The sequence below is a fragment of the Pteropus medius genome, unplaced genomic scaffold, assembly GCF_902729225.1.
Source record: "Pteropus medius unplaced genomic scaffold, Ma_sr-lr_union100, whole genome shotgun sequence".
Taxonomy (NCBI): Eukaryota; Metazoa; Chordata; class Mammalia; order Chiroptera; family Pteropodidae; genus Pteropus; species Pteropus medius.
Window position 1 is genome coordinate 8,487,600 of NW_024350924.1, and position 12,531 is coordinate 8,500,130.

At 40.7% G+C, this 12,531-nt stretch overlaps 1 protein-coding gene across 1 annotated transcript in view; it reads right to left on the reverse strand.

The window, feature by feature from the left end:
* Positions 1–12,531, reverse strand: part of SPAG17 (sperm associated antigen 17) — a 148,784-nt gene that overhangs the window by 91,718 nt on the left and 44,535 nt on the right. The window contains exons 4-5 of the mRNA XM_039841330.1: positions 9,367–9,498; positions 569–755 (exon numbers count right to left, since the gene is read on the reverse strand). Coding sequence (XP_039697264.1) covers positions 569–755; positions 9,367–9,498 — 319 coding nt within the window. The remainder of the gene's footprint in view (positions 1–568; positions 756–9,366; positions 9,499–12,531) is intronic.

A 12,531-nucleotide genomic window follows, 5' to 3' on the forward strand; every position in this document is an offset into this window, starting at 1 on the left:
GCTATGCAAATAATAACAGGTAGCTCCATCTGAGTTAATGGGAAGGGGGCCATTACTCATAGCTGCCTAATTTAAAGCATTTTTATATCAATAATCTAAAATCAAAGTACATTCCAGTTGCTGCAAGACGAACCAGTCGTGGGAGAAGCTGAAGTCAGGAAGCCACGTGCTCCGCCTGCGCCCAAATTAACTGGGCTCATTTTATTAGCACTGAATTTCACTCATGACAATAACCGCTTTTTACTTGGCCTTCTAAGTACGTCTGACTTTTTAAAAATGTTCCCAACAAGGTAGTCAGCTCCTTGGTGGCACAATCAGCTCCTAATTTCATCCTTTATTCGCACCATGTAAATGTGCCCACAGCAAGACACGTGCTCACTAAATATTGGGTGAAATCAGAAATGAACTGCAAATGGAAATATGTTTCTGTTGGGCCATCATGGGTAGTATGTGATTTATGTTTTTCTAAGGAGCGAAAAGGCTGGGAAAGATTAAGCGTAATTCCTGGAATGATTCCTCGGTTACTTCCTAGGTGACAGGGCAAGAAGCGAAAGGCAGCGTCACTGACCGATGTAAAGCCCGCTGTCGCCTTCCTCTCCTCTCCGCTTCAGCTCCGTGGTCTTTTTCACGGCCGTGTTCGCCTCGGGCTGATCCTTTCCCTTCCCTTTGGCAGCTTTGGCATTTGTGGCCTTCTTCTCCTTGGGAGATTTTGCTTTCCCTTTATCCTTTTCTATCTTAAACCTGTCTTCTATCACCTGGAAAGAGAGAAAACTTTTTTTTTTTCCAAATCAGGCAGTGAGCAAGCAAGGGCTTTTCTACGGTTAGGTGAATTCGTTGTTTATTTCACTCAATTGCTTGTTTACTCATCTATGCGTTTTCCAGCCAGGAGAGTGGGGATCCCTGGCTGAGCCTAAGCTGGGATGAGGCTCGTCTACCTATGCACGTGGAGTGCAGGGGTGGATGCGAGGAGATGGTTCACACATATGGCCTTCTGGAAGCAACTCATCCTGAAGGAGAGCCTAGCATGGCTTGGTACACAGCTCGGCTCGGTCGGTAGGAGGCAGGGAGAATGGAGGACTCTGAGGACACTGTGAAGGCAGGAGCTTAGGATCACCGGTAGTCTAACCATGGAGAGTCTCTATCTGAGTGTTGGAGAGAGGTGGGGTTTAACAAAACAACACAGAAATTTTAAATAGAAGAAGAGAAGTTTCTCGAAAATCTTCTTAAAGTTTTCCATAGTTTAAGCAGTGTATAGGCTATTTTTAAAGGTTAAAACATTCTTTTGAGAACCTAGCACTAATACATTATTTTTTATTATAATTGTACTTAAAAAATGTCCAGACATAATCAGTGGTTGCCACTTGACGCATTCGAATACGGGATCAAGAAAACATCAGTTGGGAATGCTAACTCTTTGCACGATGCTGGGGGGATGCTTAGATTGCCAAGTACCATGTAAAGATCCAATTTTCCCACTATTTTTCTCTTTTCTAGCAATTGCTGAAACATTTGCACATGGTTTCATGATGTAATGCTTTCGATTCATGTGTTACGAACACAAGTAGATTGTTTTTACTGAAACGATATGGTAGCACTGGGTCGTGAGGTGGCCGCACGGAAGGTCTGACATATTTTTTTCTTCCACCTTCGACAAAGTTGGGAACAAAAATAACAAATTATTGTAGCAACACCTGGGGCTCTGTATGTTCCTGAGGTCACGAAACCGAATTTGAAAACTCCATTCTAAGACACTGGAGACAAGGAGAGAAGAAGACGTGGCACTTCCTTCCTCCTCTTGGGACCCCCTAAAGAGAGCAGGGCTGATCACGACCAAAAATCCAAAATAAGCACTAAATTAGCAGAGGGCTAGCTATGCAGGATGCTTTCCGGAAATCATCATCTTTAATTTGTTCTCACAAAGCAACCTGCAAGATGGGTGACTTTATTCCCATTGTGTAAATTAAGACACAGGGTTTGACCTCATATGCACGGCTGTGACGGAGTCACCAGCTGGTCCGATGTCACCTCCAGACTCATTTTATTTTTACGGTTCTGTGAGTCTCTGTTTTCGATGGCCACTCACCCTCTGCCCCACGCCTGCCCTCCCTCTTCTCTTGCCAGAGGCCGGACGCTCGCCGATGCTCCTTAGCTTCCTTCAGCTACTCTTCCTGCTCCGCGCCTTATTCTCTCTCCCTCTCTCTTTTGCTTCCTCTTCATTCCCTTAGCAAGGCCAAGTACGGCAGACTGCAGAAAAGCATCTTTTAAACTAATTTCCATTAACTCTGAAATGATCCATATCGACCTCCCTCCTTTTACAAATGTATTTTTAAAATACTTATAAATCTTGATTTACTTCTTTAAATAACTTTTAAATTATAAAAGTAATCATTATTAAAATTCTGGAAAAAAATATAGAGCAGTTACAAAAATCACCATAATTCCACCATCCAGAGACAACGAGTGGAAGAAAATATTTAATACATTCTTCGCATTATGTTTATGCATCGCTTTCGCATAATTGTTATCGTTCTCTCTATGCCATTAGTGTTCTGCGTTTCCCACTTAAAGATGATGTATCTCCCATTGTTAGAATTTCAAGAAGAATTACTTCGTAAAGAATTACCCAAGTCGAGCAGGGAAAGACACACTTTCCCGGTACGTTGGAACACAGAAGCCAATGGAAGCAGATGAGTTTTTCCAGGAGCCAGATCCAGGCAAAGAAATCCTTGCCGGGTTTCTGAGGATGTCCTTTGTCCTACCATTCCCTTCTGCTTTCCCACGCCAACTCGACAACTCGAGGGGTGGTCCCCCTACTTCTCTTCTGTTCCTCACTCCTCCCACCCTCCAGACCTGAGCCGAACCGTGACAGTCTCTTCGTCTCTCTGGTTCCGGATAATGATTGACTGCTTGGCCCCTAGAATTCTGCTTTGGTCCAAAGGTGAAGTATCCATTTCTACTCAGCCCCATTCACAAAAAAACCCACCTCCTATCTTCTTCCCTTTTCCTCTTTTCTCTGACTTTCTGAATAGGCCCCTCCCCCATGGGTTTATGTCTTGAGCTTGGGGGATTGAAGGGGTGTGAGATGAAGCTGATAAGCTGAGTGTTCAGCAAAGGTGGCCCCCTCCTCAATCATAAACTAAAACGTGTTCACGTCAACTTCTTCTTTGGCCTTTCTTACTTCTGGATAAGGTAGCATGCATGCATGGTCGCATTCTATGGTCATCTGCTCATGACCTGAACTCAGAGGCAACTTGCACGGATTCAAGACAAAAATTTACAAGTGGGTACATCCACAAACCTCCTCTTTCTACCATGGTTGGGGAATACGTGTTCCCCAGCTGATGAAGGGAGAGTCAAGTTCATTACGGAGTACATTTTATTTAAAATGCAGTGTGTACAGAAAGCATGCGGATGCCTCCTATGATGAGGCGGCTTTGGAGAAGCACAGAGATTTCTTCACCAGCTAAGCTACACGACAGATGTGGGGCTCTTGTCTTAGCGACAACCAAAAAAAATATTAGCATTTCACATACTCAGTATCAAGTGATACTTAATTAGAATCCTTAATTGTGTTATTCTCACTTTTTAAAGAGAAAGATACAAATTCTCCCTCTGTAACAGGGCAACCTAGTTATTTGATAGTTCAAATATTTTAGATTGTATTTATCAAATGACTTCTTGATGTCAAGATTCAAATACCTTAAGATGCCTTCACATACCTGGACAGGTATTCCGTCTGCTATTCCTCACAGCGAAAAGCAGGTGAGAGTGAAACAAACAGCAGATAATTATGTTTCATCTTGTTCTTATTACTACACTAACACATTTGTGTGTAACTGTGTTTCCTGTGTTCTATCAAAAGATCCTCACAGTAATATGATTAAGGATATTAATAAGGAAACATGCTCATGGAAGTTACGTGGCTAAGTCACTCCATCACTAAGTCTGTCTTTGAGTGTTACTCTAGTTCTCTTTCAAGATATCACTCTACCTATAAACAACCTATTCTACTGTTCACAGGTGATGAGAGGACAAAAGATGGCCGAAAGAAATGTACGGTGTCAAATGAGTTTGAGAGATAGTAGATTAAACAATATTAGACAGACTTATTTTCATGAGACCCCTCCATCTGTAATAAGTAATGTGCCATTAAATCTCCAAGATTTAACACAGTGATTTATTTCCAAGTTCATTTGACAAGGGGGCCCACTTCCCTACCAAATAGAAAACAGAATGGGTAGGGTCGAGTCAGGAGCTTGCTCTTCTAGAGAGCTGCTCTTCTAGAGAGATACAGAGACCATGAGCCTAGCAATGCACTGGGTTCACGTGACCAAATGATCTAATCTTCAGGATGCTGCAGAAGGTCCTGGGGTGCCACATTGCTATCTTCAGGGGGTGCAATTCCTAAGCCACAAAATCAGAACACGGCCATGTCTGGGTGTGCTGGTGGTGACGGGGTGGGTCTGATGTCTGCCTGATGTCAGTCTCCGACTGGATCCCATGTGATTCAGAGGCTGTGGCACCAGATCAGTCAATGCCATCCTACCATAGCATCCAGAGGGCAGAGAGAAGGGGCAAGGATGGTTGGAATAATCTCAGGAAGTCTAGTTCTAAGAGAGGTCCCCAGAGACCAGGTCATTTCTGGGCAGGGGGCAGGACTGGAAATGCAGTCAGGATTCTTTTGGGAATCAGTGGCTCAGTGGTCTTTGTCTTTGGTCAGCTTTGTTTCTTCCCTTGACCTGTCCCCACATTTAACCTCAGGATATTGTATGCGCAGTGGATAGTGGGACCAGACGGCTGCTGGTAGATCCCTGAGCAAAGCCTTTGCTCTCACAGGAAAACACCTCCGGGCAGGCACTCTACTGACTGTGAGCCAGGAGTGCCATCTTGCATAAATATTAAGACACACTGGGGAGGGTGTGTACAATGGTTAAGAACATGGTCATTAAAATCCGACAGTTTTAGATTTGAATCCAGCCTCCACCTCTGAGGAGCTATTTAGCCTTGGGAAAATTACTTTTCACACCCTCAGCTTCCCCATCTGCAAATTGAGAATAACACTCTGTACCTCATAAAGTTATTTAAAAGAGTAAATGATAAAACATGTAAAGAGTTTGGTATAATACCAAACAGACAATAATGGCAGCTAATTATCACTATTAGCTGCTGTAACTGTAGCTATTTGTATTTAAAAATATTGCTTAATTTTAAATATGTATGCTTCTGCACATTTTCCCTGAAGTCTGTAAAAAGTTTTCATTAATTAAAAGCATCTGAATTAGGAAAGTACTATTTTATTTACAAATTTGACAGCCAGAAAGTCATATGTTATTTAATCTGAATTATTGAATTTTATAGTTCTTTAGATCCGATAGTTCTATTGGTAGTATCCTTATTTTGATAATCCAGCCTCAAAGAATTCCATCCAGTTACTGAGGCAAGTTATAACTCTCCTGAAACCACACGGGTCCCTCTAAATTGAGTTCCTGCTCTTCCTCTGTTTGATTTCTTAAAACAGTTTCTGAAGATTTTAACCACAACTGAATCAAAACTAACCAGCCTGTAATTTCCTGGTATGTCCCTATGGCCTTTCTTTTAAAACAAAACACGCACACACACAAAATGGCATTACATTGGCTGGTTTCCAGTGTTTCGGGGTTTTAGCTGGAGTAAGCTGGAAAATGTCTGTGAAAGTTACCCCAATTTCTCTTAGTGGCTCCTTCGGAGCAGGCTCTGGGTTGTTTGTGGCATCATCATGATGTCTTATCAAATCCAGGTGCTTTCGGTTTTGAGTTTTTTTTGTTTTTTTTTTTAAGAAAAGTTTACCAATACCATCTCTCCATAATTCTTTAATGCATATCTCCCTTCTTGTCTAATACTCTGGAAAATAAGGCAACTTGTACTAAGTATATAAGCCAAAAGAGAAAAAACTGTTTTGCTTTTATATAAAAGAGTTGCTAAAAATATCCAAGAAAATATGGACTAGTTATTTGAATTCACAAATTAAAAGCACAATTTGAATATATTTGCATCTTTTCCTAAAATCTATTAAAATGTTCTGAACTAGACTCAACTCAGAGGCAGAGAAAAGAGATGTAGTTTGACTGATTATTACCATTGTTACATTTTTTTGTATGAGTCGTTTTTCATCTTTTTTTGATGATTAAAATGTTTTCTTTTAGTCTCAATATCATTTAAATAGTTTGATTCACAATGAAGTGTTTTAGTTTTAAATGTATGTTTATAATTAATATGTAACATAAAAAGTTGGAGTTAAAAAGAAAAATGTGACTTATATCAAACTATATTTAGATAATGACTATATTAAAACACGGATCAGAGTAGAAACCAAGCAATTTATTTTAAAATTATAATAAACATTATGAAAATATATGTACCCACTACATTGCTTCTCTAAATGTTTGTTAATTCACAACGGATTGATAATAGGGAACTAAAAATGCAGAATAAATGTTGAGATAATGATGTATGTAAGAAAACTTCATTTCTAAACAAATCATTGTCTTATTCAGATTTTAAGACATAATAAAATCTAATTTGGGATTAACTGTTTTAGAGTCATATTCAGAAGCTCTGAAGTGCTAAAATATACTTATAGAAATACAGTATATTATCTTAATGGTAGGAGTATTTGGAAATAATCTGTAAGGTATTTCCAAATAGATAAGTTTTCAAATATATTCAACTTATTTGCAATTAGAGGCAGGCATCTGCCTCCCAGAAATTCATGTGCTAAAGGCTTCAAAAGTGTTCTTCTAAAAAATCGCCTCCTTTGTATTATTTTTTATAATCTTTATTAGCCAGAAAACTTTCTTCATGATCAAAGAAAATGCAATGTTAGGCATAGCCCCGACTCAAGTGTTATAAATTATTAAAATCAGTAGAATCTTAAAAATGATATTTTTACTGTATTTGGCAATTAGAATTAGATTACTTTTAAGAAAAGTTTTGATTAAAATGAAATCAAATGTATAGTGATACATTATATTTGTTTCTGGGGGAAAAGGACAGGGTCCAAATTATGCTAATTCTTGTCTATACCTTGTCCCTAGTATTTCCTACAATTACTGCTATAGATATTTTTTAAGTGTTCATTTAAAAAAAATACAATTCAGAAAATTCTACGTAGAACATACAACATGTTCTGGGTTGTACAGATGTAAACAACAGAATTAGCATTTGAAAGAAAACGTCTACATAGAGCTCATGTAGATGTTAAAAAGCTGAAGAGACAGTCGCTCCCCTTACAGGACCCTTGCCCTGGGTCCAGGGACGAGAAGAAAACGGAGTGGCGTCTTCTCTTCTTTTTTTCATTTCCTAATCCACAGCACGGTGTCAGTTTTACATAATTCAAACTTATTCTGCTTTCTGCCGAACTACCCGGCTGACGAGCATTAACCTCGATTGTTCCAATGGACCTTGTTGGGCAGTGTTGTTGAAATGAACATAGATTATATCATCCCTCCAACAACTCCTTTCATCTTTACCAAGAATATTTTATGGAAACTGCTCCATTCCAATCAGGTTTCATCACTTACTCATATGGTTGCTACGCAGACATTTGGGGCTGGTGTTTTGGGAACCCAATCTAATAAAGACATCAGATTACATTATGCAATTGTTGGCTCCTAATTGTGTGAAGAGTTCTCTTGCGTGTCAATTCATTTTATATATGTATATAAATACAAATTTATATATATGAAAATGTAAAATATATGTATATGTCTAAAATTCAAGCCCCAATTCCTTAGGACTCTTGAATTTTCAACAAATAAATTAAGGTTATTTCCATATCTTCAGAATCTTAAAACTGTATTATTATAGTTCACAATTCAAAGAAATGCTGAGCAAAATAACAGTGCAGAAATATGTTCATATTGTTTCTACCTTTAAAACTTTTCCTGAGCTTCCAGAATATTCTATTTATTTATACTTAAAATTCGTCAGCTGAAATCTAAAACCTACCCCTATTACAAACAATTATTGACTTAAAATAGCTGGCAAATAAGTAAACTGACACTCTAACCTGTTAGGTATATTTGTAGGTACCGTGAGAAAATGCCAAGCAAGCAGAAGGTGCAGGAATTTTCACAGGACTCAGTCTACTTTTTATAATTCAGATTCCCATGTGACGTTGGAATTTAAAAAGGCAAGAAAAGATGTTTCTACAGTTTCAAATTTTCCAATTTTTCTTCTGCCAAGTTTTAATGTCTCTGAGTATTTCTTAAGGTGCAAATCTCCTGTACATGATGAAAAGAGCTTCAATCGATGGAAAACTGTAGTGTTGACTGTGTTCATACGAGTAGAATTTTCCCGGGGAACAATGTCTGCCGCCCTAATATGATACTATACGGAAAATCTCTTTGAAAAACATCAAGCCCAATATCGCAAATAGAAGGTGGCGTTATTATTTCGTTCTACGATTATTCTGTCAAAAGACCGATTCGCATAGGAAATCCAGATCTTGGGTCTTGCAAAGGGGAAGAAGTATTATTGGACCATGGTCACTTTTTCTTTTCCCATTTCCTTTTCACCCTTCCACACAGGGGCATGAAGAAACAACTGAGACGCACACCCATTCCAAGCACACGCGCGCACGTGTGCACACTATACGCGTGCCTTTAGGGGCATCCGACTCTCCCAAATATTTCAGCACGATTTGGAAAATAAGAAAAACACCTCTTATTTTGAGTGATGATAATAGCAAATGGATTTGAACCTGGCATCACTTTGCTAAAAGTATTTTAAAATATTTTTTTCAGATGAAAATATGATTCTTTGGGAAACACACAGATCGATTTCCATAGGCTAAGTGAATGAAAAATATACAGGTGAAGAAATAATCAGACATATAATATGGGAGCAGAAGTGATGGATTGCTGCTAAAATATTCAGATTATTAGGAAAGTGCAGATGTAGCCTATGACTTTAATAAGCACTCCTACTGAATATCACATAAAATATTTTAAATAGTTAGACCTTGACTTTGTGAGTTTTTTTTCAGCTTTTTATATTTACCTCTCTTGACTCTCTGTCTCTCCTTGGTTCCCTTCTTTGTTACTAGTATATAAACAGACTGCTTTACAACACAGCCTCAGGCACCAGCCCTGAATACTGTCATAATTCTGCATAAGGGAACTTATTTTTAATGGGTGTGCCTTTGAGAAAATATAATTGCTCCAACAGATCTCTGGATAGCCTTTTCCCTAAGAAGCCGAGAGAACAGCTAAACGCACTCGGTACCACTGAATTGGTAGGCTTATGAGGGAAGACATGTCCCAAGGGAGACCTGGCCCCTTTCACTTGCCACTCGCTGTCTTTAGAAAACCCACCGTCGGACAGTACCTTCTTTTCGTTTTCCCGTCGCTGTTGGTCTTTAGATTTAATCTGGAGAAGCTGAAATTTCAAGAGTTTCCCTATCAGTGGTAAGCTTAATTTCTCTCCACTGTCCATAATTGCTTTTGCTGCCAATAACACCTGTGAAGAAACACAATTATTAGGAAAGGTGGCATTTTTACCTTTGGCACAGTCTGGCGGTGATGAAAAGATGAAATAGTATTTTGGTTCTGTAATATCTGTCTTGCTGCAAAGATGCCTCATTGGTGGCCAAAAAAATTGGGGGAGAAAGCCCCCCAACGCCATAGAAAAGGGCATTTATCCTCTACATAAATTGGGTTGTCAGAAAATTAACTTCTTTTCCCAATAAGGCAGGGAGTGCCTCCCACAATGGTGCTAGACTCCAACTCTAAAATACAGGTAGAGGCAAGATAGGCAGGGTTCTGTGACAGGATGGCCGATAGGTCAGTTTCAAGCTGTAGAGAAAGACTGTCGTTTGGCACAGCGAATAGCCTGAAGCATCAAACTCTGACTTATTAGTACATTATAAATTAAATAGGGGTTTCTAATCATAGAAACGACTATGCTAGCAGTCACTTATTTCTTGGTGACCAAATTCAAAGGAAAGATAAAAGGTGCCTGGCACCGAGGTGCCATGTGAGCGTTGCGCCCCTCCCTCGTGCAATTTAATGCCGATCCTGTTGGTATGCAGCCTAATTGGGGTGAAATCAGGTTATTGAGTTTTCTTTGGGTGACGACAGCCACTAGGAACATACAGCTGTATTGTCCAGATGTGTGGCACTGACAGCCTGTTTTATGACTCCGCTTTTTACAGCTTGTTTCCCCTAAATTTCACACAACTCTCTAACATCTGGCCCCTTTTCCTTGGAGCCCTATAACCACTTTATTTACTGCAAAAAAAATAAAATCATGTAAAATATACCATAAAAAGTTGTTATGTGTTTCTCTTTATTCGTGTTGTCTCTCTAATAAAGTTCACCTCTGGCGGAAGCACTGTCACAAAAGTAATCTAGTCAAAATATTTTTCGACTTTTGTTTTTAAGCAAGCATCAGATTTATTTATAACCCGGGGATGAATTAGGTGTTACTAAAAGGTTCTGACATGTTGCTTTTCTCCCCCCTTGGAGCAATTACTCCTCTCGGCGCATATGGTGTCAATTTCAGACCCTCGTCCCAGACAATGATGGCGCACACTGCATCTCATCGAGCCGCGTCCTGTCTGAGGTTCCTACCAGCTCTTGGTCAGGGTTTCCCGACCGATCGGGTTCCTCCTGACTTTCCACTTTGCCAAGGGAAACAGCTGGAAGAAAGAGAGATGGCGATTTTGCTTCTAGCTGCAGCGGGCCCTGTAGACTACCATATGCCAAAATGAAACCGGACCTCTTCGGGACCTCACCGGGCTTTCCCGCACGGAATCGCAGGAGGGGAAAGCCAGGAAAAGGACTCCTTTAAAGCTTCCATTTCTAAAAACCAAAGGAACAAGCCAAGTGTCAGAGAGCTTTGTGTGTGTGTGTGAGCAAACATCCTCCATGAACAGAGAGAGCTCTTCGCTTTTTATGGCAGGTCTCCTGCTAACCCGATGTAGGGAAAGGGACACGATGGTTGTGTCTTCTGGGAGCAGGAAGACATAAAGGGACACCTGCAGAACCTCACCGCTAACGATGACCAGATTCAAGAGGGAAGGGAATCCTAAGGGAACGAACGATCACACGTTTACTGTAAAATGAAAGCTGCCTGGCTGGGTCCGACGCCACAGGGAGATGTATTTAGTTTGAAATGGCATCTTTCAATGCCAGCTGAACAGTGTGCTGACTGTCAGGCTGCTTTGTGGCATATGGTTCAAAATATACAAATTTGGGTTTTTAAAGCTCACAGCAGTCTAGCACAGGGCGTTCCCTTGCGATACAAACATAAGGACAGCACTGAAGGGAAGTCAACACTGGAATGGATGGGTTACCCGAGAGTGCTGCGGAGTCTCTTCTCCTGATGACCTGTGAGAACAGGACACTCACCGACGTCTGGGGTGGTTTACGTGAAGCCTGCCTGGCGTCGCGGTGATGGGTGGGATGTCTCTGGAGTGGCTTTCTATCCCCGTGTCTCATCTATGACTGTGAATACTATCTCACGGTGTTAAAATGTACTCAAAACGTCCTCAGAGGAAGGTCTTCTGCTGGCTATAAAAGTTATTTCTGGTCCATCTAAAACTGTCTGTAGAAAACTGGGTTTAAAACAAAAAACTGGTACGGCACCAAAATAACGATGATGTGCTGCTGTGGAATGGGAGATTAGTGATGAGCGTCACTGCAATGGCTGGGCGCCCATGTCCTCACGTCGCAGGGACACAGAGGAAGTGAGAGCAGCGGCAGAGCAAGGCGGCACTGAGGAGAGAGCCGTGGACGTCCTCACAGCCCCGGGGGCCCCCGTAAGGGCCGACTCCATCCCCTGACATCCCCTGACAGGGGAGAAGGCGTGGCAGTACACGTGGCACCGTCAGTGACGGCAGAAGCTGGGCCTGCTTGTCCTTTCCCAGAGTTGCTCAGAGGAGATGTGACTCCCACACACACCACATGCTTTCTGTGCTTCTCCCAAAGGGGATGATAGTGTGAATCCTTGGGTTAATTGATGGTAACGAAAGTCTCTGCTGCTCAAAATCTGAGGCTGCCAATTTTGTGGTATTTAGGTCATCCCCAGGAGAGGCAGAAAAAGAAAGATGTTTACGAATTAATTTCTGCTGAAAATTCTTTCTTCTCGCACTCCATAATTCATAGCCTACCCAATCAGGAGCCAGTAGTTTGGTGTCTAGATGAAAAAACAAAATCCTTAGAGGACTCTGGTTTGAAGCATACGTCTATGAAGAAAGAAAACCAACCAACCAAAAAAAAAAAAAAAACTACAGACGAGACAGAATTTAAGAGGAAATGCAACTTTTCACATGACATTTCAGTAAGGCCTTCCCTCCCTCGCCTTACTTATGTTAATTGAGATAATAATCAAAGCGTCGACCTTCCAGCATAGTAAGGGCTACTTGTCCAGTATTTAGTGATGCGTATGTGTGTATCTGTGTGTATGTATATGGTGTGGCTATTGTGTCCACGTGTCTGTGTCTGTCTGTGTATCTGTATTTGTATAGATACGTTTGTGTGTGCATGCTAT